Raw genomic sequence first — 26,783 nt, 5'->3', positions numbered from 1 at the left:
TAACTGAAATAGACAAAGTTGGCCCCACCAAGCCCTGAAATCTAACCCAAGATGCTTTTGTCAGCAATGGAAATGAACACCAAAGTTGGACTGAGAATTGTTCTCTGCCAACTTACTGTTCATTTGAGGCATGGAGAGTTGGAGTCCCCCACAAAGTTTACCTCTTTAGGTTTGGCAGGTCCTAGTTGTTTTCAAAAAACTTCAAACAGTAAAAAGAATCAAAGAATCTCCAAGATTAAAGATGGCATAAATAACATCTTTATTATCACACATACCAGAGCAACATTAGGCAAGTCTAGGCTTGGTAACTTGGAGGCTGGAAAAATCTGTCACAACTATCACGAGACGAACAATAGCCATGAAGAAAGCAAACCTTTTTTTTTTTTTTTTGGCTACCAGAACACAACTTGGGTCATGTCCACACCTTTAACAGTCAGTGGGGAGGGAATGAGGACCCCCCATTTAACTGTTTATTAGAATTTCCTCCAAGAATTGAAAAGAGAATACAAAGTTCTGCCTTCTCTGAGGATATTAGGGTGACTAAGCTCGTAGAGTTGAGATGGTTTCAGCCATAGGTATTGACACAAATCAGGCAAGGAACCTGAGCACGTCTGACAGTGCAATACAGCCCCTGAAAGCTTCCCCTGTACCCGGCATTCATAAGGTACCTCCCCAATGTTAATGTTTAGGTATACGAAGTTCAACATCTGATTGATGTCTCCCTCTCAAAGGGTAATGACCAAGCTCCTGTTGTGTTGAAAGCACTCCTAAAGCCTTCCTGCAGTGTGAACTTTCTGGTGCCGAATGAGGTGGGAGCTTAAGCTATAGGCTTTCCCACATTCATTACACTCATATGGCCTTTCTCCAGTGTGAACCTTTTGGTGCCGAACAAGGTGGGAGGTTCTGATGAAATCTTTCCCACATTTGCTGCACACAAAAGGCCTTTCACCTGTGTGAACTCTCTGGTGTGCAAGAAAGTCAGAGCTTCGACTAAAGAATTTCCCACATTCAATGCACTCAAAAGGCCTTGCCTCAGTGTGAATTCTCTGGTGTTTAAAGAGAGTATATTTGTGGCCAAAGGATTTCCCACATTCACTGCAAACATAAGGATTTTCTCCAGTGTGGATGCTCTCGTGCTGAACAAGTGTGGATTTGTGTCTGAAGACTTTCCCACAATCGTTGCACTTATAAGGCCTTGCTCCATTGTGAACTCTCTGATGTACAATTAGATTGGAGTGATGGCTAAAGTATTTTCCACATTCACCACACTTATAAGGCATTTCTCCAGTGTGAATTCTTTTGTGTTGAGTAAGGTTATCCTTACGGCTAAAGGATTTCCCACACTCGCTGCACTCATAAGGCCTCTCTCCAGTGTGGATTCTCTGGTGCTGCACAAGTGTGGCTTTGCGGCTGAAAGCTTTCCCACACTCGCTGCACTCATAAGGCCTCTCTCCAGTGTGGATTCTCTGATGCTGCACAAGTGTGTCTTTGCGGCTGAAGGCCTTCCCACATTCACTGCAGTTGTAATGCATCTGTCCGATGTGAAAGGCCTCCACACTCTCAATGCTCCTTGTCTTCCTCCTGCTGTGGGTGGCCTTTTGCTGATGACTACCCAAACCTGTCTGGAAGTTATTCTGCTCCTCTTCACATATAAAAGGCTTCTCTGACAGATGAGGTTCTTCACGAACTCTACAGTTCTTTATAAGTGAGGTTTTGCCTTTGTCTCTTCTTAAGGGTTTTTCTGCATTGTACTGCTTCTGGTGCTGGTGAAAGTTTGTACAGAAAAAGAATTGTCTTCCACATGCCTCACATGTATAAGGTTTTAGTCCATGATGCGTTTCCTGATGTTCATCTGGGTGCAAAATACCTTTCAAGATGGGGCCACATATGTCACAAGAGTGAGCCATCTGAATTGATGAACCTGCTTTGCAGTATGACCATGTGATACTTCTACAGAAATGCTCTGCTCAGGTGCCTCCTCATCCTCCACTCCACACCAACAACCTGAAGACAGAAAAATGCTACTGAAATGTACGTTGACTTCTGGTGAGAGAGGCAACCCCATCACGAATGTGTGTCTAACACACCCAAGACTGAATCCATGGGGTTAGTGGCAGGATGATAGACTTGTGATCAGGTTAATGAAAAGGGCAGCCATGACTTACTAGGCTCTAAGGGTCACAGAATGAGGAAGGCCTCATGGGGGATGTAGCTCAGGAAGAAGACGCAGGCAGGATCTCCAATTCACTCCTTGCAAATGACTTTTAAAAGAGCCTTGGCTATTGTTAACAAGTGAGTGCTACATAAAAATCTATGTCCAGGCCCAGAAAAATCCAATTTAAAATTAGCAAGTACTGAAGAACTATTTAAGGATATATGTATGTCTCACAATACATTAGCATCATCCAATATAGGAAAGCACTGTTGAGGGAGGAGTAGAGAGCACTGGTGAGTGGAATGGACAGCCCTGGGGGTCAGAGGTCAGAAGAGAAATGACTAGTGTGTAAGGTGTCCAGAACAAGGAGGAAAAAATAGAAATAAGTTACGGCCTATAGCCTAAGCACCAAACAGTAGTGGGCACAGGGCAGGTTTCTGGTGCTATCTGAACCCAGTCTTGAAGTCATTCTCCGCGAGCTCTTACTAGGGCCTGTCTGAGTCCCTCCAGCTGTGGCTAGTCATGACCTCTTGGTCAGGCGCTCAGAGTCCTTTCCCCTGCTATAGTTCAGCAACCACAGAGCATCTGGAAAATACCAGTCAGAGGAAAGATGGCAAGTGAGTCAGTTCTGCCCCAAGGAGCGATTAAAAGAAAAACATTACAAAATGAGCATCAGAAATGTCTTGCAGGAACAACCCAATGAGTCCCACAAGCAATGACCATAATTGTAATTCATTACACAGGTTGGCCCAAGAAAATATCAATTAAAGGAAAGGGGCAGAATCTGGGTGTCACAGGGGTGTCACACTGAATGTGGTGAACAGAGACATCCAGCCAGGGAGAGGCAAAGCAGGGCAGTATCCATAGGCCGACCACAAGACTCCTTACCCCAAAACCCTTCCTAGCAGAGGTTTTGGGCAGAGGAAATGGAGTGGAGGAAACAGTACACACAACTGAGCCCTGGCACCCAGAGAACATATGTGAAGGAAAGAAAAAACAGCACTGCCTATGTCCAGTTATGAGAAGGAAATGGCAGCCTCTGGGGGAAAAAAGAAAGCTGAGCACAGCCCAGAAAACTGGAATACATGGGGCCTTACCCAGGACGGCTGTAAATGCAAAACACAGAAAGCACTGCATTGTGATCTAAGAGTCTCTGAGCCTTATCAAGTAGGCTGTACTCCTTCAAGGAGAAAAACACAAACATATCCTCAAAAGTTACATGACATGCATTAAGAAGACGGCTAAGCACAGAGGCTGCCTCTCTCCCCAGAACTCCTGGTCTAGTCACCATATACTTACTTTTCTCCCCAACTCCACAGCTCAGACAAGATACCAGGCCCTTGTGTGACTGGTGCATACTCTTTTCATTTTCCATTCATTTTGTACAGCCCAGAACAACAGGCAGGTGGACAGGTAGCCAGACATTAGAGTTGGGGCCTGGCATGCAGGGCCCAATCCTTCTCCTGTCAGCTAGTCTCCCTGGAGTCCAGAAATTATGCCTCTCATACACAAATTTGAGGTCAGCACTCTCCTTAAAGCCCTCAATACCAGAGCCATCAGACCATGAGTTAAGATTCTATCTCCACATATGTATCACTCTTTAGACCACAGCTCCCTCTTATCTATGGATACCCACAACACAAGCACCTCCCACATGCAAATCTGCACACAGCATCTAGAGAATGCTTGGTTAATGCATCCAGGATCACATGTGGCCCCAGCTGATGGCCCCACTTCCATGGGTATCTCTGAACCCAGCTTTTAAATCCTCTCTTCCTTGATTCAACTTCAGCAATCCAGAACCACATACAGATATTAGATAAACCCAGCCTTTTTCCACTGCGCTATTGCACATTGAGGACACTATAGCCTCATCAGTCATAGGCTTAACACCAAACTCTCATTCAAAGCCCACATCCACTGGCCTTTTATTGTGACTCTGCCAAATGACCCAACTGTCCCTGAGCTAATATACAAGCTTGACTGAAACTCCCCACATCACACCAAAGGTCACCACAAAAGCCAAGAAAGCACGAAGAGGAAAATAAGCACCAGCTTTGGCCTCACTTTCATCTCATCTCTATTACTGCTACACCCCAGCAGCCATTTCATATCCACTCTCTCCCTAGAAGACTTTGCCTGCTAGATCCTATTCTTCTCTGCCAACCAGACACCAACTTCCCTTTTCTTGCCTTTCAGGTAACTTTTACTCCCACTCTGCTGTGTCTCACTCCCTTAGCAGACCCCTAAATGGCACTGCCACAATAACATACAGGCTCTCTAATTCTGACATACAGCTCTGCTCTACTCCACATACTGGCTCCACCTTGTGGATGTCTACAACTTGAATCCCTCTTCTGAACTCCAAACCTGTGTCCAGCTGTCCTGGTTGATACTGCCACTTAGATGTCTTTGGAGTATCACAAATTCAACACTGCCAAAACCTAACTCCTGATATTAGTCCCATCACCAACTTGTTCACTATCTCAACTCAGGATTTTTCCATCCTTATACCTTCTCAGGCCAAAAACTGTAGGGTCATCCCTGATTCCTCCCCTTCTTTCTCTCACCCTCCACATCAGAAAATCACTCCCTCCTTTGCTCCAAACCTTCCATAGCTCCCACTACTCTCAGAATAGAAATCTAGCTCCAAGGCTGCCATTCCAAAGTTGAATCCTGTCCCCTGCTCTCTGATCACACCAGACATATGGAAACTTGAGGTTTCCTGAATACTCCCAGTGCAGTCTCAAGTGATGCATTTGTACATGGTGATTCCTGTGCCTGGGACACTGTTCCATACTTCATCCCATTGCTTACCAGAAATGGAAACCCTTCTATATAATTTGAGAATAGAAGTCAGGGTACAAGACCTTTGGTGACATTCAAACACAATGGCAGGTAGATAGTAGCTTGAGTCCCAAGACACTGCCATTCACCATACTGGGTTGCCAAGATCATGAGGGTGGGGGTAAGTTGTACGAGGACTAGCACACTCTGGAGTCACCTATACAGGATCATAAGCACTTCTGCAACCACAGCAACCGTGCAGGAAGAGGGAACCAAGAGTGATAGGTTACAACACTGGGGTCTCATAGACTTAACTGTTCCCCTAACTTCTGTCCTGCTCTTTGGCAAGGATGATTTCTGATCATCTAACCTCAGTGGCTCACACTTCAGTGCTGTCTCGTATCAGCTGTGACCATGAACAAAGATGTATCTCAATGTCCTCATCTGCAAAAGCGACGATAATAGTGGCACCCATCTAATAGGACTGCTATTTCTAATAGACATGTTAATACACATCAAATACCTTTGATTTAGCTCTTACTGTCCATGAACTTAACACTTTGCAAATGTTTTTGGTGAAAATGAAGTGACAGGTTTTTGAAATTCTGAGTATGCTTTTAAAGCTTTTAAGAAAATTTGACATTTAAGACTGTCTATTGTAACCAAATGCCTTGAGGCAAGCACTTCAATTATTAAGCATGAACATAAATCTGATTTATCTTATCTACGTATTTTTAATTTTTAACTGCCTGCCTGCTTATGTCAAGTGTTCACAAGTCCTTTCACCAAACCAGCCTCCTCTTAAAGTGAGCCTACTGGTGGCCCTTCATCAGAGATGTATATCTCTCTTCACCTGAGGAACTGGGGAACTGATGTACTGGCACCCTATACTGTTCTGAGGCTCTTCCACTAGTCTGGCTGACTTTTCCTCTGCTCCACAGGCAGCACCCATGGGGGCAAGCAGAGTACACAATGTGGCAAATCTACAGCACCACACACAACATGCTCTCCAACCCAGGAGAGGCTCCTAATACCCTATAGCCCTCTCCTCCTGCTGACATCTGCTAGAACCCTTTCATATGCCAAGTTCACTCCTTTCTGGAGGTAATCTCTGGGGTATTCACCCCTTCTCCCCTGCTCTCCAATCTCTCACCTTGGGAACCACATAATGTCCTTAATATTCTTCCCTTAAATCTGCATGTCCAACTGCCCATGTGACATCTCTACTGTGAGACACCTCAGATTTACCATGTCCAAAATCCAACTCCTGATCCTCCTTTAGGGTGCTCCCTGCTCCAAGTTACAATTTCCATTCTTTCAGGTGGTCGAGGGAGTGGAGGGCTATTTTTGGAATAGCTTTTCATTCTTTACTTTCACTCACAGCGGTAAATGACACAATCAAATCTTGTTAGTTCTATCTGCACAATTACTCCAGAATTTAATGAGTTCTCCATCCGCAAGCCCTCCTGCCACTGATCTGCTACAGCCACCACACCACCATACTCATGGAGTCCGTTGACTCCTCCCCAGTCTCCTAGACTCCACCTTCATCATCCCCACCTCACCCTAGTCCGTTTTCCCCGAGCAAACGTTGAGATACTTTTAAAACCCTTAATTAGATCCTGTCTCTCCACCGTTCCCAACGTCCTTGCAACGACCGTACTGGAAACGGAGGCTCCACCCACAAATGCCTTGGAACCTGAGCTTCAGTGCCGTCATCAGGCACCCTCATTCGGAGCCTCAGGATTCGGAGGTGAGGGTCGGGCCGCGTCAAGGTCCAGGGAACACAACACCTACCTACGCCGGGCTCATCCCCGCGGCCGCCATCACGGTCGCCGCCATCACGGTCGGGACCGTGCGAAGCCGTGAGAATCCCAGACTCAGGCCTTCGCGGGCGCTGCCACCGGTCGGCCTCTTTGCAGTGGGGCCGGATGTCCTCTCGCGCTTTCTCGCTTCTGTCACCTCAGAACCAAACCAGAGCTCACAAACCTCCCCTCCCACGGCCTTTCCAAAAGCCGACAAGATGTCTACCGTGAGGAAGACGCCGGAAGTCCCGCCCAGATTTTTACCGCATGACAGAAACTCCCGTAACAGTCCGCCACCGCGTGGCGCAGAGGTTTCTGGGTAATGTAGTGCCCCCTGGGGTGTAGCTCCGTACAGACCGCCTTAACTCGCGGGAGGAGGCCGCGTGGTACCGCGAGCGGCGATCGGAAATGGCGTCACGAGACTCCGAGGACGCGGCGGGCTTCGGACCTCTTTCAAGAGTCCGCACTCGGGTTACGGCGCAGTGTCGTCTGCAGGGATGTAAGAATGTTTACAAATATTCTTTCAGATATTCCCCAAAGCTACAGGATAAAATAAATGGACGTGCCACCTGAAATGTCACTCTGCATGTACTCGCGAGTGCATTCTTATTTGCCTTTTTTAAAAAATACGTGTAGATCAAATCTTTAAGTAGTTTTTGTGAGCTTCACTTGGGTCAGGAGTAAGAGAATAATCTGCAGATAGGGCTGTGGAGCGGAAGAAGGAGGCCGGAGGTTGGGGGTCCCTGAAGCAAGTGACTAACTGGAATGCCTCCTGTTGTTAACCTAAAAATTAAAGGCCTTTCAAAGTGAGGGACTGCAAGCATTTATTTGAGATCAGTAATAGTTACTCTAATCAATGATTCAGGCAGAAACCCAAATAATGTTCTGATTAGAAGACCAAGGCAAGGAGTACTTATGAGACAGGGAAGGGGAATAATTATATCAATAGAAGGAAGGCGTTTCTACTGGTGCAGATAACATAGTGATGTTAATTCTAAACAATATTTTAAAATTTCAGTCCAGTATCATCAAACCAGCAGTCATAATACCTGTTTTCTTGTTATCTTTGTAAACAGTTCTTTGGAACACAAGGTTATTTTGTTTTAACATTCCAAAGCTTTGAAGCATGAGAGTGTAAGGCAGTTCCTCTGGGGTGGCATCTCTGGCTCCATGTTAAACTGGCTCTGTTGTTTTTTTGACACTCTGGTTTCCTCAGAAATGATTCCTGACAGGGCTATGGAAAGGAAGACAGAGAGGGGGCCACTTTGAAATAGGAGGTCAAGGAAGGCACCTTTCCTGCCTGTATAGTCACCAATGGTGTCCAACCTAGGGAGATGCACTCTTTAATCCAAAAGATATTTTTTGGCCCAAAAGCTGAGATATATTTATTTCCTTTTAGGAATATGCCACCTATCTGAAAAGAACCATTGTAAGTGCTCTTGTGTGTCAGGACAGTAGCTGACATGGTCCTAGTGGCAGCAAATGTGCAGAGGTGACATCTGAACACAAAAATAAAGATTTAGAACACTATGATCTCATTTCTTTTCTGGGAAGTGATTCTCATTTCACTTGCAATTATAGGTTGGGAGTTGAGATTATTTATGACAAACTGGGGCGAGGGGAGGCAAGGGGAGGAGAAAAAGAAAAGGAAGAAAAACAAACATCCTTGAATTGTTCGAGTTACTGAAAGTTAATAATTGTGAAGTTATTCACAGATATGTGCAGGAGTGGCTCTGAGGAACATATATATCTATGACAGGGGAAAACCAGCAAAATTTGAACTGGGAACACTGAAATCTTAGAAGTGAGAGAATGAAATTGAACACATGGCTGTGTTGGTGCCTTAAGTGCATGGAACAAATCTGAAAACAAGAAACAAAGACCCCAGCCATTGAGGAGCTCACACTGCATTTAAGAAAGACAGAGGAAGAGATGAGAAAAAAAGAAACTGGATTACATAGAATGTTAGAATGTGGTAGGTACAATGGAAAAGAGAGAAGGGCACCAAGAAGCAGGGCAATGAGATGCAATATACAGCCAAAGGAGGCTGATCTGCGCCCAAGTTTTGATTTATGAAAGTTGTTAAGTGACAACATGGATAGGCCAATGCCATTGAAAGAAAAGTTTACTATTACAATTCCCCTAGAAATGAGAGGCATAACATACCACGCAAAGCCACAGAAGGAACACCATGTTTTGGTTAGGAGGCAGAAGCAGGACCCAGGAGAAAGCATAGGCCAGAGCCTTTATTGTGTTTTCTGTCAGAAAGGCAAGGCAGGGTAGAGTAAACAGCTGAAGACTGGCTAGTTAGAATAATTCCAATGGACTCTGGGTTATAAGACTGGTTTCTAATTGCCAGTTACTTAACCCTGGGATAATTTAGGACACATAATTTTGTTCTTTTAAATGATTCTATACTCTTAGGTAATGGAGCCCCATTCAGGGTAACCACTGAGTCTTTATGTAAAACCATAAGCCTGTGAAAAATATTAACACAAATTAAACTCCTTAAACAAAATGTGCAGATTTTCAATTGATTAGGGGACATCAGGCTAATGAAGAAACAGCTCTAAGAGATAAAATGTTCTTGAATTTATTAGAGGCCAGAAATTTATTTCATTGTGATTTGTCATTCATAACAGCCATATTGCTTAAATATATTGGATTAGAGTGATATTTAGATAATTTAGGTACAGATTTTATATTTAGGTACATTATGTACATTAAACTATTTTACATAACTTCAAAAAAATAACGATTAATTTTTCAGTATAATTTTAGCTAGACATCATAGAAATGCAGAATTTTACATTTAGCCACATGTAAGATATTTAATGACCAATGTTTGTAAATTTAATGGTAATAAAAGTCAAATGATTATTTAAAGATGGAAAATAAACATGAAATGAAAATAAGATTCTTTAAATTTTTCTTTAAGCACCGATGACAGGCAAAATGTTCTAAAGATTCATTTTATTCCATAAAAAATGATAATTTTCAAGATCTGTTTAAAAAAACAGAACTGGACAGTAGTTAAAGTAATAAAAGCAGACTTTAATCAGATGGCAATGGGGGAAAAGAGACCTCCACATTGAACTGGGCTCAATTGCGAATACAACATGAACAAGTAGGGGTTTATAGCCAAATCAGCAGATGGAAATTACTAAGAAGAAACATCAGGGGTAAGAGAGGATTCTTGCTAAACTGACTTGACAGGATTCTTGGAGAAGGCAGGCCAAGGTGCCTGGGAGATGATGGGGATGAGGAACCTAATCAGATATCGAGAGTGATATTGAGGAGAAGAGGATTCTGGCTAAATCAACTAAATAGGACTCTTGCTAAAATTGGTCAATGCAAAGATTGGCACAGAAGTCCAAAAGTCAAGGCCTAGTGAGGCAGAGGATTCAAAGAAGCCTGACTAAAGATAGGTCAAGGAGAGACTCATATCTGACCTCTAAACATCAGTAAATTAGAAATGCATTATTTTACTACTTATTTTTTTAATGAAAAAATATTGTAACCTAAGGTAAAAAGTGGTAAGCTAGACTGTGTACTAAAATAAATTTACTTCTATTGAATTATTTGTTCTTTTTTATCACAAGCCATTTTGATTATTTTACTGACTGGACAGAAGTTCTCAGAAACCCATGGCCTCTCTTATGAAAAGTTTTAATCATTACAATGACCTCCAACACCTGCAAGAAGAAGCTACCACCTACTTTACTTCCTTCCTTTCTCAACACACTGTATATCAAAACTTCTTTGCCAAACACCATGAGCCTCCTTCAATTCTGTGAAGTCCACCTGTGCCATCCCAACAAAGTATTCCCAGGTCATTTTGTTTCTCCTTGAAACACCGTTTGCTCAATATGCTTTGGCAATGCAAATAAATCTTCTAGATGTCACTTCAAAGTTTGAAGTGTGTTTCTTTCTACTCTCATATGTCATCATTATTGCCTGATTTTCTCCAATAAATAGCATTACATAATTTTAGAAAGTCATCTTTGAGTCACAATTTATACTATGTTCATTTTTTGGCAATCTTATAAGTATGAAGCCAGGATTATTTTTGTTATTCTTTCTATACTGAATCTCAATGTGGTGGCATATTATCTGGCATAAGACATGAGCCTACGGACACAAATAAGTGATTAAATAAATGATAAGATGTTTTAGAGGGAACTTACTATCCAGAAACCATACTTCAAAAAATTATTTTTCTTCACCAGAAGGCAGAGCAAACTGAGAGATGGGTGTCACTGTCAAGGAGCATGAAGGGGCTGAACACTGGGAAGCCTGAAGATACCAGTGCAGAGGTTTTCAACAGCCATTGGCTTGGGTTCACAATCAGGGCTACCTAAAAAGACAAAATAGAAGAGAGAAAATAAAAGGAGAGGAATATGCTCACCAGGACCAAGATGGTGCACGTGGTTCTGGCCTCATGGGGAGTTCTAGGGGCATGGCTGTTGCTGTGAATGTGCTGTACTCGCTGCTGATGCCTGTGCAGGATGAAGACCATAAAACCACTAGACCAGGCCATGAGGCAGAAATATATAAAAATCAATGAAGGAGATGACTGGATGTAGTGAGACAACAAGTTTGTCTGGAATGGGTGAATTACAGTATCTATAAGTTTTCTCCATACTCATGTTTCTGTTCTTTCTTGGTCCAGTAACATTCACGGCAATAAAGATATTTAACAGGAGATGCAGGATCCAGCAGAGGAAACAGGCAGAAGCCAATGCACATTAGGAATCTAATCTTTAAATTCTATCCACTTAGATGTATTAAGGTTGAGCTTAATGGGCTGAAACCACTGAGGCAGGCAGTGCCAAGGGAAACGCCCACTCTGTGTAAATAGAAGACAAATTTACATCCAACATCACCCAGAAAATATTTCTACCCAAATGTTGCCATTCTCTGAGGAGTTCCTTTGTTAAAAAGAACCAAGTTGTTGGCTATGACTAGGTGGATGAGAATCAAGTCAGTGGGTCTCAACATGTGCCTAGTGAGCAAAGTAAAAATATAAAGACAAAGAAGTGAGGAATTTTCAAGGACCCCAACTCCAGTCTGAGTGAAGAAAATAATACTCAAATTTAAGTTAGTAGAAACCATTTCATCAGTTTAAAAGGAGGATATTGATAGCTGATCTTATTTGAATCACAGGAATCTGGAGACCAAAATAGAAAATTTGTTTACTCTTGTTATACCAAGAAAATTTCTTTGATCACATAAATTTTCAATTCAATGTAAATATTTAGACATGCCTTTCATGTATGCAAAATAAAACCTTGTGGATTATTTGTAATAACAAAGATTGGAACTAACCCACTCTCAAGCAAGGGGAGACTGATTGAATGAATCATGGTACATTTTCACAATGGAGTACCAGTCAGCTTGATGAGGAAAGTTTTCTCTACTGCTGCACTTCCAGGATATACAATGAAGTAAAAAATAAAAAGTGTCAGAATATTGTGTGCAGTTAACTTTACTGTCCTAATTTTTATCCATTTATCTATGTGCATACGGTTATATTTTAAATAGAACGTATTTAAAAATTATAAAAATGAGTACGTGTAGGTGATAGTGGAGACAGAGTAGAGAAGTAAGTATGAAGTTAGACTACTTTCAATATATCTGGTTTGTGGCTTTGGTTTAAAATTTTTTACATATTTATTCTAATATATGGTAGCAAAAATAGAAAACAACTCAAACATATAAACAAAATATAAAGAAATAAACCTAAATGTGTGCCAAGTTGGGGTTTAACCAAAAGAAATTACTTTTAAACATTATGATTTGAACATATATTCTATCACAATAAATGTGAACAAAATAAGAGCAAGTTATTGCAGTTACAATATTGAGTAAAAAATTGGTATTTTAATTCTGTGATGTTCTATATATACAAACACAAACACATATATGTCTATATATACACACACACATACACACCGTTTTATTAAAAGAAATCAGCTTCCTGAAGAAATAAATAAACCCACATCTGGGGTATAGAAAATGACCTCAGAACTCCTTATTGTATAAGAAAACGAAGGAGCCACCTCAAACCACTTGGGTTATGTCAACAGGACCCAGCAGTTAACGTGAAAGATTCATAATGGCAAAGTGTGAGACATTTTCAGCATCAAATAGTAATTTTAATGAATTAAAACAAATGTTTTCAAAAAACAATTTTACTTAAAAAAAAAAAAACTTTATATTTGGTGGATGATAGAAGACCAAATCAAAATATTGAAAAAGGGAAAATAAAGAGGGAATTAATATCTTTTTTCCTACTTAAACTTTTTCCAAGAAACTTTCTCTTAAGTTTCTACTTAAATAGAGAAAAAGAGAACAGAAGTGGAACATCACCTAAATTGAGGCAATAATCATTAACGACTATAGGACCCTACAAGGGACAGGTCTGTGATGAATGTCATAAAGGAAGGGTGCACAGGCTATGAAACAGACTATGAATAGAGAATCCATAAAATGCTGCAAAGTATTGACTATGTAGGGAGGTAGGCAGATAAATATATGGGCATAAAATCAGATATTTTTGTATATGAAATAGATAAAGATTTACAGGCATGAAAAATAGTAGAAATTTAGTGTGACTAAAGGAATTTAACATTGGTTGGGAAATAAATGTTTATTCAATACATATTATAAAAATACTTGCACTTATCTGAAAAATAAAGCTAAATTTCTACTGCAAATCATTTAGACAAATAAAACCACTTATATACCAGCATATAAATGGAAAAATCTAAACCTATCAGATAAACCATATGGGAAGGAATATACATATTTTTTGAAAACATGACTTGTAATGAGTACTTAGTAAGCACTATATAAAACAGACGTGTGTGAAAATGTACAATTTATATAAAATGAAAGGCATGAAAAAATTAAAACAAAGATATAACAGAATAACAGAAAAAAATTTACATAAGAACAATGGAAAGGGGATGCAATTAATTATATTCTAAGTAACCATTTATCTGATTTTCTTAATCAGATAAATGATTGTATATTTTCTAACATTGAAAGTTATATAAGTAAACATTTCTGAAGAGAAAAAAATACCAAATATAAAATATGATTTTTCTCAGAAACTAACAGGCAAATGCATAAAAAATTTTAAATGAGACACCATTTATATGTAAAAATACACTCATTTGCCAAATATTTAATTCAGGTTCACATCTTCACTTAAAATAATAAATTTTATTGGAATCTCACATGACTATCTAGACAAATATAAAGTGAATTGAATTAATTCTGGTTTCTCCATTTGAAAATCTTTATAATGGTATAAGAGTAGGATCTTTCTAGATTTATAAAATATTATTAGTTAAAAATATTCAGTTCCATTATTCACATTTAATTAGATAGCAATATTTTTTCATTTTTTATTAATTTTTATTGAGGTAACATTGGTTAATATTATATAAATTTCAAGTGTACATTATAATTCAATATGTTTACTCTATTGTATGCTCACCACCAAAAGTCTAGTTTCCATCCATTACCACATATTTGACCCCCTTTACCCACATCCTCCTTCTCCTCTGGTACCCACCATTCTGTTGTCTATACCTATGAGTTCGGTGTGGTTTTATTATGTTTGTTCATTTGTTTTATATTCCACATATGAGTGAAATCATATGGTTTCCATCCTTTTCCATCTGACTTATTTCACTTGGCATATCCCAAGATCCATCCATGTTGTCACAAATGGTAATATTTCATCTTTTTTGTGGCTAAGTAGTATTGTTCATATATACCACATTTTCTTTATCCATTCACCTATCAGTGGACACTTGGGCTGCTTCCATATCTTGGCTATTATAAATAATGCTGCAAGGAACATAGGGGTTCACTTATCTTTTCAATTAGTGTTTTCATATTCATTGGATAAATACTCAAAGATGAATTGCTGAATTATATGGTAGTTTTATTCTTAATTTTTTTTAATTAATTTTTTTATGGTGACATTGGTTAACAAAATCCAATCATTTTGATTGGATTTTGTTAACCAATGTCACCATAAACTTTAACAGTAAGGCATATATACATACACTTTAACAGTAAGGCATATATACATACCTACATACATATATATACATATATATATATATATATATATATACATACACACACACACACTGTGTGTTCATCTCCCATAGTTAGATTTCTTTCTGTCACCACATATTTGACCCCCTTTACCCTGTCTACCTCCCTCCCCCTACCTTCTGGTAACCATTAATCTACTGTCCATGTCCATGAGTCTCTGTTTGTCCTGTTTGTTGATTTTAGGTTTATAGCCCATGTATAAGTGATATCATTTGATTTTCAACTTTTTCTGTCTGGCTTATTTCACTTAGCATGGTCATCTCAAGGTCCATCCATGATGTTGCAAATGGCAGTATTTCATCTCTTCTTATGGCTGAGTAATATTCCATTGTATATATGTATCACAGCTTCTTTAGCCAGTCATCTATCGTAGGACACTTTGGTTGCTTCCATGTCCTAGCCACTGTGAATAATGCTGCTATGAACATTGGTGTGCAAATATCTTTTTGGATATGGGTTTTCAAGTCTTTGGGGTAAATACCCAGTAGTGGGATTGCTGGATCATATCGTAGATCAATTCTTAGTTTTTTGAGGAAATTCCATACCGTTTTCCATAGTGGCTGAACCAATTTGCAGCCCTACCAGTAGTGTATGAGGGTTTTTTCTCTGTATCCTCTCCAACATTTGTTATTACTTGTCCTGTTAATTATAGCTATTCTAACAGGTGTGAGATGGTATCTCATTGTGGTTTTGATTTGCATTTCCCTAATAGCTAGCGATGTTGAGCATCTTTTCATATATTTGTTGGCCATTTGTATGTCCTCTCGGGTCCTCTGTCCATTTTTTGACTGGGTCGTTTTGTTGTTGTTGTTATTGAGTTATATGAGTTTTTTGTATATTTTGGATATTAGGCCCTTATGGGAGGCATTGCTTGAAAATATATTTTCCCATTCCGATGGTTGTCTCTTTATCTTGTCGATGGTTTCTTTTGCTGACCAGAAGCTTTTTAGTTTGATGTAGTCCCATTCACTTATTTTTGCTTTTACTTCCTTTGCCTTTGATGTCAAATTCATAAAATCTTCTTTCAGTCCAAGGTCCTAGAGTTTAGTTCATATGTTTTCTTCTATGCATTTTATTGTTTCAGGTCTTATATTCAGGTCCTTAATCAATTTTGAGTTAATTTTGGTGTGTGATGATAGACAACAGTCTAGTTTCATTCTTTTGCAGATGGCTTTCCAGTTTTCCCAGCATCATTTATTGAAGAGGTTTTCCTTTCTCTATTGTATGTTTTTGGCTCTTTTGTCGAAAATTATTTGCCCATATAAATATAGGTTTACTTCTGAACTCTCGATTCTGTTCCACTGGTCCGTATGTCTGTTTTGCTGCCAATACCATGCCGTTTTGATTACTGTCACTTTGTAGTATAATTTGAAGTCGGGCAGAGTGATGCCTCCAGCCTTGTTTTTTTCTCAGGATGGCTTTGGCAATTCGGGATCTTTTGTGCTTCCATACAAATCTAATGATTTTTTGTTCTATTTCTTTAAAAAATACCAATGGGATTTTGATGGGGATTGCATTAAATCTGTATAATGCTTTAGGTAATATGGTCATTTTAACTATGTTGATTCTTCCAATCCAAGAACACGAAATATCTTTCCATTTCTTTGTATCTTTGATTTTTTAAAACAGGGTCTTATAGTTTTCATTATATAGATCCTTTACATGTTTCCATAGATTTATTCCTAGGTATTCCTAAGTTTTCCTTTCTCCATTGTATGTTTTTGGCAAAAATTATTTGCCCATATAAATATGGGTTTACTTCTGGACTCTCAATTGTTCCTCTATTCCATGTGTCTGTTTTTCTGCCAATACCATGCCGTTTTGATTATTGTCGCTTTGTAGTATAGATAGCAACTTTGTATAACCACCTCAATGTTAGAGGCTTTCCAGAGTATTAAATCAGGGTTCGAACTGCCTTCATTTTTATAAAATTTCACTTGTTTACATTAATAAGCAATAAGTTATAATAAATTGTGCAATTGGTATTAAAATTTGGAAACACTGGAATCTTGGTAAAGTACAGATTAAGTAAATGCTAATGAATCAAAACACTTCTAGGAGGATATACAGTAATCAATAACAGATCACAAACCCAGTGTCATGGGAGTTTAGGGAAATGGGAGCATGAACGAGAAAAAAACATTTATTTTATGTATGTGCATATACCTGTGTTCAAGTATGTTTTAGGAAAAAGGTACAGAGTTTATAATGCCAATTAAAAAATTTATGAAATCACTGGTAAATTTTTAAAAAATTGATTAACAAATCCAAATGAGAAAAGAAAATATGAGGCTTGCTCATGAATCATAATTAAAATAAAGATAAATCATAAAAATTAATTTGAATAATAATTAGGTATGTCAATTGAACAGGAGTGAGAGTTGGGAAATAATATAGCCACAATAATTCTGTGAATTCTGGTTCCACGTGTCCTTTAAGAAATACAGACATTCATGTACAAATAAAGCCCCATCTTATTTCTTTGGTCAAATTGCTTTCTATGGAGGCACAAGTAGGAAATATATTGGGCACATCTTACTTCTTGGGAAAGTGGCAGGACAATCCTTACCAAGAGCTCCTCTTTCTGGGATCGTGGTGGTTTGAACACACCTAATTGTTACTGCTTGTGAGGTTAAGCCAGGGTGATGGCTTTAGAATCCACAATGGATTCAAAGCAACTGCTAAAGTTCGAGGAATATCAAAGGACCTTTACACCTAGTTAAAGGTCAAGGTTTTAACGCAGTAATATTACCTGATGATTTCGGCTCCCAAACCCTAGAAATTCAGAAGGCCATGACTGAGACGGCAGAGGACATATGGCAGACAGGCTTAGGGATAGGAATGTCAGGTTTCTACTTCTTAGGAGCATTCAGAAAATATCCCTCCTGCATGTATTGTGTCCATGTTATCACCCCAGGAAAATAAGATTATATTTACACACGTGTTTCTTTTTTTCCTGACCCAGACATTATTTTCTTTTTACTTTTATTTTATTAGTTTCAAGTATACAGTACATTGGTTAGACATTTATACAGTTTATAAAATGATCCCCCTAATTGCTCCTTCTCTCCTCTGGCTCTCCACCTAGCCAATACATTAATGCTAACTGCATTCCCAATGCCATGCTCCCCATCCCCATGACCATTTAACAACTACTAATTTGTACTTCTTTAACCCTTCACCCCATTCTCCCATCCCCGCTGACCCCTCTCCCCTCTGTCCATCACCTAATTGTCCTCTATATTTGTGAGTCTGTTTTTGATTAGTTTGTTCTTTTTGTTTCTTATACACACACAAAGTATCTAAAAATGTTTTCTAAGCAATATCATATTACTTTAAGATTTTCTTTATCTAAATAAAAGGCAGCTCCACTTACCAAATATCATTCCCTGCTGGGACAGCAGATGTTGTGGTCATATTTGGAGTATATGTGCAAAGGGGGCATTTTATCCCTGAGATAAAGGTTTGGGACACCATGATCTCATCTCCTTGCTGGAAAGTGTCACCTATAATTGTAGTGACAGTGTTTGCATGGGGGTGGAGACTGTCTCTGAAAAAAAAAAAAAATTGTGAAATATACAAATTCCTAGAAGCTATTAGTAGTGATTAATTCATGCATTCAGAAAGAAAGAGAAGCAGAAACAGCCAGGAAAAAACAAAGTAAAGTTGTCTGAAAAGCATCGGTGGGAATGACAGACAAGGACACTAAGGTGTATGAAGTGAAAGAAGGAAGCTTTGCTCAAGACTGGGCTGTTTCTGGCCAACCTGATGATTTTGCCTCCCAAATATGATTCTTTTTAATTTCTGAGGACCCTGCCCAATTGCAACTGGAAGGCAGAGGGAAATAATGAATTAAGTAAAAGTTGTTAAATTGTTAAAAACGAATATAAACTTTTATTCAATGCTTCGATTAATATATGCTAAGCACCTAAAGTACGTCACACATTATTCTTGGTGTATACAATGTATGGGGACAGGGGGAGCTAGCAAAGAACCTGCCTATATTGAAGTTTAGACAGATATTAGACAATAATAAGTTATACAATATACTATATGATGATAGGCACCTTGGTGAGGGGAGTTGGATTTGGGGGCTAAGCAAGGAATAAGAGAGTACAATATTAAATAGGGTAGTAATGGGAAACCTCATAGACAAGTGGATACTTCAGGCAAGACTTGGAAAAGGACAAAAAATTAAGCTAGGTGGCACTTCTGTGCATTCCATCCAAGCACAGGTTATCGGCTAGTGTCATGTCCCAAGAAAAGCCAGGTGCCAATGTCCATGGAACCAGATAGGTGAAATAGAGTTTAAAAGAGGAAGTCAGAAGAAACATGGGCTAAAGATCTGTGAAACTCCTCAGAATCTTTTAAGAATTTTGAACATTCTCTAAGTTAAATGAGGGGCCCTTCCAGGGTTTTGATCAAAGATGAACATTACCTGATTCATACATAGAAAGAGTCATGTTGGCTGGAGAGTTGAGAGTAGACTGCAAAAGGATAAAGATGTTAGATGAACATTTTAGATAGGATAAAGATGTGAGATGCACATTTTAGAAACGGGTAGCAGATGGTGAGTCTAATCAGGCTGAGGGAAAGCATGGTGGTGGAAAGTGGTCAGAGAAAGAAAATGATTATAAAAGTTTAGCCATAATGGGTGAAGGAGCTAAATGGTAGAACAGAAAACATACAAGGGTAGTTATTTTATGAAGGACACAAACGTTATTGAGGTTATTTGTAAAAAAGATTAAAAGGGACTGAAGATCAGTGATGATTTACTAGTCAAGAAATCTGATAAACCAAAGGGGAAGAAAAAAACCTTCAGAAGGTAAGATATGAAGTCATCCTTAGGTGGCATTAATGGAGAAATCAACCCAAAACTGAGGAGAGACATCATTTCCATTTTAACACAAGAGCCCATAAAAGATATTAGATTTAGGAGGCAGGAGGTGTTGAACACTAAGTTTAATACAGGCAAGTAACACAAGAGGACGAGGGGCTGCTAGAATAGACAACAGCTGGAGGATTAGGGTAAAGTCCTTGACTAGGATTTGGGAAGCTTTGTAATGACAGCTCTTGGAGTAGGTGAATTGAACATTTACAGATAATTAGGATAATTCAGGCTAGAAGAGAGGTCCTAGATTATCTGGGTATTTCCCAAACTAAGTCATGTGAGGCAGTAAGTAACCAAAATATGAAGTCTTTTTAGCCAGTGGGAGTAGTGAAATGTTACAGCAGTGATTGTTGAGCCCAGGAAGCAAGCTGGTTCTAAAGAATAGAGTGTGTTTGTGACCCCAGATGGTGGTGGGTCTGGCCTTCCCCTGTATCTGCAGCCAGTTTATGCTCCATGCTGCAAGTGGCTGCTGGCACATGCAACTGGGCTCAGGGTTTTTGGGGTCGGGTGCAAGTACACTTCCCTGGTGCTTGAAATCTAGTGTTGTGCTGAAAAGAAATTTCGCATTCAAACCATAAATAGGAATTATGTATTACACTACAGCCTATGCCACACCATGGAGATGCTACTGCATCCACCTAAGAATCGAAGTGTGGTTACTGTACAAAGCAAAAATAAGATTTCAAGAAGCCCTTAGCATTCTGGATGTCAGATCAAAGACTGCAGATATGAGGTAAAAAAAAAAAAAAGTCCTAGAATTTTTTAAAAACCTTAGAACTGTAGCTCAACTTTGCAATGTGTCTTCCTTAAAACAAACAGAACTGGTGAGGCTCTAAGAGATAGAGACTGAGCAAAGGTTCTCTGGGCTGGTAAAAGTGTAAGTGGACGTTGTGCAATGAGGAAGTCACTATCTATGGTCTCGATAACTTTTCCATGCAGAGATCATCCACACTTTACCTCCAAGTTTAATGATAATTACTGATATGAGAATTTTTAAAACGGGTTTTAATATTTTAGTTATCTCACAATAATTTCAGAGCCAGAGAAAGATTAAGCATTTTATATTTTCCTAACTCATTTTAGATAATCAGACTTTAATAATCTCATGTCTCATAATTCAAGTGCTTCTGATTTCATTCACTATAACTGGGAGAAATGACTGTGCTCTACATATTGCACTTCCAAAAACATTGTGGGTTGTCATGACTGTACCCTCCTCAGCATCTTTGGGTCTACAAAACATCCTGGCATTCAGGCCACAGAAGCCTATAGTCTTTCCTGGAAGGCCTTGTGTAGTGTGTAGCTTTTTCTGACACCAAGTATATCATTCCAGCACCAATTCTCCAATACCAACTGGGTGTCCCACAATTCAATTTAATTGTGATATTCTTTGCAATTAGTGCAGACCATACAGGTTAAGAACTCAGTCCCACAAGACCATCACCACTTCATGCCAGCCACAAATGGGGTCCCTCGGCTACCCACGCTTCTGTCAGGCCAATTACAAATTTGGAGTTCCCATGCTCCTACCCCTCAAGTTTACTAGAATGATTCACAGAACTCAGGAAAATCCAGCATTTACTATTAGTTTATTATAAAAACACAAGCCAACAGCCAGATGAAGAAGCACACAGGGTAAAGTCCAGAGCATCTCAAGTACAGGAGCCTCTATCCTAGTGGAGTCAGGGTGCACCTCCCTTAGGACTGGATGTGTTTACCAACTCAGCTGTTCCCCAAACCCTAGGGTTTTTTGTTTGTTTTTATCAAGGTATTATTAAAAAGTCCTGATTGACTACATCATTGGCCATTGGTGATTACAGTCAATCTCCAGCTCCATCCCAGATGTCAGGAGTGGGGCTTAAAGTTCTAACCTTCTAATCTGGCAGCCAGCACCCTTCCTGAAGTTCTTTACTGGCCTGCTCTTTGAGTTATTCCATTATCAAAGATGCTCTCATTACTCAGGAAATATCAAGGGTTTCTGAAGCTCCGTGCCAGGAACTGACAAACACCATATATTTTTTACTTTATCACAAAAGGAATGAAGATTAGGCAAAAATTGTAGTGAGAGCATACTGTTCCCTCTCATGCCTGCACAAAAGCGCTCCACCCCTTCACAGGGGCAGAACCCAACTGTTTTCAGCTTATTGCACAATGAATATCACTAAAATTAAAGGTGACTTAAATAACTAAGATTTATTATTGCACATTCCAGGGGAATGTGAGGCAGTTCCCAGGTTGGTCTTGGAGGCTAGAAAACCCATCAGAAATATCACATAAGACCAACAATGCCATAAAGAAGGGAATACTTTACAAACTACCAGCAGTTCTCAGACTGGGCCCCTAGGGTCCAAAGTGAGGCAAGTCCACACCATAACTAGTCAGAGAGAAGTGAATGGGAAACCCCAGGGGCTCGGTCCAATTTCCTCTAGAGAATGGGAGCGGGCACAAACATCTGTCTCCTCTGAGCATGTTGTGGTGACTGATACAAGCCACAAAGATCTACCAGGTAGTAGATGGAAAATGACTTCCACCTCAGAACCTGGCATAATTCTAACAAGGGTCCTGAGCAGGTGAGAATATGAAATGCAGCCCCCACAAACTTCTCACATATCTGGAACTCATGGCAGATGGCTTCTCATAGAGATTCTTTAATCCTGTCACAATGAACAGAGACAGCACATTTCTTAAGATTTAAAGCCATTAATTACCTTATGTGGAATTTCCATACTGAATAAGCTTAGATTTTTGCTGAAGCCTTTTCCATATTTGCTAAAGCCATAAAACTTAGCTGGACTGTGAACTTTTGGGTGTTGATTCAGAGCAGAATGTTAACCAAAGGCTTTCTCATGTTGGCTGTTCTCTCAAAGTCTTTCTCTAGTGTGGAGTTTATGGTGTTGAATGAAGCTGTAGTTTTGGCTAAAGGATTTTCCACATTCACTGCATTCATAAGGCCTTTCTCCAGTGTGAACTCTCCGATGTAGGATGAGGCTGAAGCTCTGGCTAAAGGACTTCCCACACTCGGTGCACTCATAAGGCCTTGCTCTTGTGTGAATTTTCTGGTGCTGAATGAGGCTGGACCTTTGTCTAAAGGATTTGCCACATTCACCACATTCAAATGGCCTTTCTCCAGTGTGAATTCTCCGATGCTGAATGAGGATAGAGCTCTGGCTAAAAGATTTCCCACATTCGCCACACTCATAAGGCCTTGCTCCAGTGTGAATTCTCTGGTGTTGAACGAGGCTGGAGCTTTGTCTAAAGAATTTCCCACATTCGGCACACTTGTAAGGCTTTGCCCCGGTGTGGATTCTCTGGTGCCGAGAAAGTTTAGATTTGCATCCAAAAGCTTTCCCACATTCACTGCACTCATAAGGTCTTTCTCCAGTGTGAACACGTTGGTGCTGAACAAGTTTATATTTGAACCTGAAGGCCTTCCCACATTCACTGCACTCAAAAGGCTTTTCTCCAGTGTGGATTGTCTTGTGCTGAACAAATGTGTGCTTGTAGCCGAAGCTTTTCCCACATTCACTGCACTCATATAGTCCTTCTCCAGTGTGAATTCTCCGGTGCTGAGTAAGTGTACGTTTGTGGCGAAAAGCTTTCCCACAGTGATCACATTTGTAAAGACTTTTTCCATGGTGCAAGGCCTCTGTACACTCAGCACTGCTGAGTACACTCAGTGCCACTTTGGGAGTGGCCTGGAGAAGACCCACACTGGCCAAGACATCCTTTCCAACCTCCCTGCAGGTGAAAGGCTTCCACAACGAATGACTTTCATAGCTCTTCATAAAGGAGGCCTTGTCCACATCCTCGCTGTCAAGTTTCTTCATACTGTGCTCCTTCTGGTGTAGGTGAAGACATGCATAAAAACAGAACTGTTTTGCAGATGCCACACGAGTGTTCGATTTCTGCCCAGTATTCATTCCTTGATACTTGGTCAGGTACAAAATACCTTCCCTGATGGGAACACACATCTCACAGTGATGAGCCTTCTGGATTGATGGATCTGGCTTTGGAGTCCTCATTTGTGGCATTCTCTCCAGAGAAACACTCTGTCCAGAAGGTGCCTTCTCATTCTCTATACCACATAAACAACCTGAAAACAGAAATGCTAGTGAAGTACATGTTGTCTTTGGGGACAGGTGGGAGTCACATCACAAATATTTATCTGACACACCAAAGAATAAATACATGTGGTTGTTTTCAGGATGAGGGATTTGGGGTCAGAATGAGGAAGGAGCTGCTTTAGAGTACTGGATTCTAAAAGGACATAGACACAGAGTGGCCTTATAAGACGAAAGATGAAAGGATTGGATGCAGCGCAATGGAGGGGTAGCAGTTTCCAAACTATACCTCTGAGAATGACCTTGGCTGCTGCTGACATGTGAGTGTTGCACAGAAGTTTTTGCCCAGGAACAAAAAAATCTGACTATAAATGGGTAGCTGGTGTTCAAGGGCTATAAAGGATATATGCACACCAGTTAGAAATGTGACCTAGTGTTGGAGAACACTGCAAAGGCAGCAGTGAAGAGGAATGGGTTAATAGGTGGAGGCAGGAAAGCTGGAGCAGCCAGGGGTTAAAAGTCAGTAAAAATGTCAGGCTGGCCAAGAATGAAGAATGGGGAAGAAAAAAGTAGAAATGAATATGGCCACTGGCAATGGAACCAAAACACTAGCTTGAAAGGTTCCTTGTATCATGTAAACATAGCCCTGAGGTCATGTCCTCTCTCAGCTGCCGCTCAGCAGAGCCAGGCCCCCTGTAGCCCATCCTGCCATGGCGGGAGTGATATCCACTCTGTGAGGCACTCAGGACTCTCTCCTCCAGCAAGAGGTGAGCAACTACATGGGACTTGGATAATGCAAGTCCTAAGGGAAAGGCAGGAGAGGTCAGTGGCCAATACCAGCCCAGAGCAACTTATCACATAACGGACTACAAAAAGAAAACTAAATGTTATTAAAAGAAACTCGGATGAAGATCTCACAACAGCTAATGGTGCAAGGAAGTAGTGCCCACACTGGTGATGGCAATTCTGGACAAATGCAGACATGGAGAACTGTCAGTTAGGAGAAGGGAGCAAAACCTGGGGTACGTAGGTACTGGATTTGGAAAGTCCCCCAGCCAGGGAGAGGACAAGCAAGGTGGGATCCATTTAGATGACTGTAAGACTACTTACCCAGAATCCTCCTCTACCAGGCTTTGGGGCAGCAGCATTTGGGCTGCAAGGGCAAAAAGAGGGCAGTGCAGACAACCCTAGCAAGGAAAGCACCTACCCAGGGAACTGAGAAAGGAGACAGTGTCCATGGTCAGGACATAAAAAGGACAGAGCAACACCTAGGAAAAAGTGGAAAGGCAAAATCTAGTCCAGCTCACAGGGGAGCATGAAGGTCTTACCCAGAGAGGATATAAGTACAAAGTTCTCCAGCATCACATCGTGGTACAGGCGTCTCTGTTGCTCTTCAAGGAGGAGCCATTCCTCCTGGGAGAAGTACAAAGCCACATCCTCGAAAGTCACATTGCCCTGTCATGATGGAGACAGATGAAACCACGGCCTTTCTCCTGAGGACCCACAATCCATTCCCCACAGACCTACCCTACACCATTCCTTCCTCCACATTCCCCACCTTAGAGGAAATACCAGGACTCGATGTGATTGGTGCTGCTCTTTCCTCATGGTTCCATTCCTGTGCTCGGCCCTCAGCAACTACAGGTAAGCAGGCAAATAGACACCATCTAAGGTCAGGAAGTAGGCTGCAGGGTCCCATGCCTTCCACTAGGCAATTTCCTTTAGGTTCTTATGCTTCATAACACAATAAAATTTGGAGTCACCTATCACCCTTAATTCTCCAGTATCAAGACTTAGGAGCCATCAATTCATACTCCCTCTCTCTACATGCATCTCTCTCATATCTTCAGACCCCACAGCCACCACCACCTCCCTGCCTCACACCATGGCCATCTCCCTAGACTCAGCCAATATTTCCGAGTATATGGCATCTAGAGAGGGCCTGGCAAATTCAAACAGGACCCAGTACTACCCAAGCCCTCCAATGGATCCCAACACCAGGGGTAGCCCTGGATGCTGCTTTGAAGGCCTCTCCCATGTCTCTAACTCTTTGCTTCAACATTAGTGACACAGAACTAGATGTGAATTTCAGATACCCATGGCCCTCTTCCATTTCTATGCTGCACTTGTCCCCTCAGTACCACAACCCTCCTCTCCACCAAACCCTTGTTAAAAGCCCAGACACACTGATACCATACCAAGCGTAGTGATTCTCACAAATGACCACAATTGCTGTGACCTGATCCACCAACAAGACTGCAACAGCCCACATTCCACCAAAGCTCACCACAAAATTTTAGTAAACCCATCTTATTTCAGTCAGTCTTATGCCTCTGCATTGGTTTCATGCTTACTCTTCCTTGTTCCTGGGATAACCTTCTATACCATTTCGATTGGTGGCCAGAATAGAAATCCCTCAATACGACCTTCAGCTAGGACTCGGAAGGAGTCCAGGGGATTTCTCCCAGGTCCCCAAAACCAATAGCTGGGAGAAAGGCAGGCAAAGGCCCCAGGACACCACAACCCCAAAGTTCACATGGGTGGGGTTGGAATCAGCGGGGGCCTGGAACACCCTCCACTTCCATGTGTAGGTTCCATAAGTGCTTCTTCAGCTTTAGGTACAACATGCAATAGAAGCTGGGGACCATGATGTGTTTCAATGGGCTAACACCTCCTCTGGACTTCTGCCCAGCCCTGAGGGACAAGTGACTTTGGGCTGAATGACTAAACTCCGTGCTTCAGTGTGCAGTGCTGCCCCTCACCAGCTCTGTGATCTCTGACGAGGACTCAACCTCCCTGTGCCTCACTGTCCTCATCACTCCCATTCCAATCCGTTCCCGCTCTGCGTAGCTCTTGGGAAACTTTCAAAACCCTAAATCAGACCGTGTTCCTCTTCTCTTCTTGATTATACACCGCTCCCAGGGTCCTCAGCAGGGAGGCACACC

General features: G+C 40.8%; 1 protein-coding gene and 1 pseudogene across 1 annotated transcript; both read right to left on the bottom strand.

Moving 5' to 3' along the window:
- Positions 1-235: 235 nt before the first annotated feature.
- On the bottom strand, positions 236-26,783 carry LOC120592471 (zinc finger protein 345-like). The gene is made up of 5 exons (XM_039850176.1): positions 25,397-26,783; positions 25,167-25,293; positions 22,655-23,870; positions 1,735-1,830; positions 236-1,527 (listed from the first exon to the last, which is right to left on the bottom strand). The coding sequence occupies exons 1-5, from the start codon at positions 25,535-25,537 to the stop codon at positions 768-770; spliced, it is 2,340 nt and encodes a 779-aa protein (XP_039706110.1). The 5' UTR covers positions 25,538-26,783; the 3' UTR covers positions 236-767.
- Positions 9,325-12,613, bottom strand: LOC120592467 (vomeronasal type-1 receptor 1-like; annotated as a pseudogene).

This window comes from Pteropus medius, unplaced genomic scaffold (assembly GCF_902729225.1).
Source record: "Pteropus medius unplaced genomic scaffold, Ma_sr-lr_union100, whole genome shotgun sequence".
In the NCBI taxonomy this organism is placed as follows: Eukaryota; Metazoa; Chordata; class Mammalia; order Chiroptera; family Pteropodidae; genus Pteropus; species Pteropus medius.
Note: the sequence above shows the minus strand (reverse complement) of the source record. Positions and strands in the feature narration are given on the sequence as shown.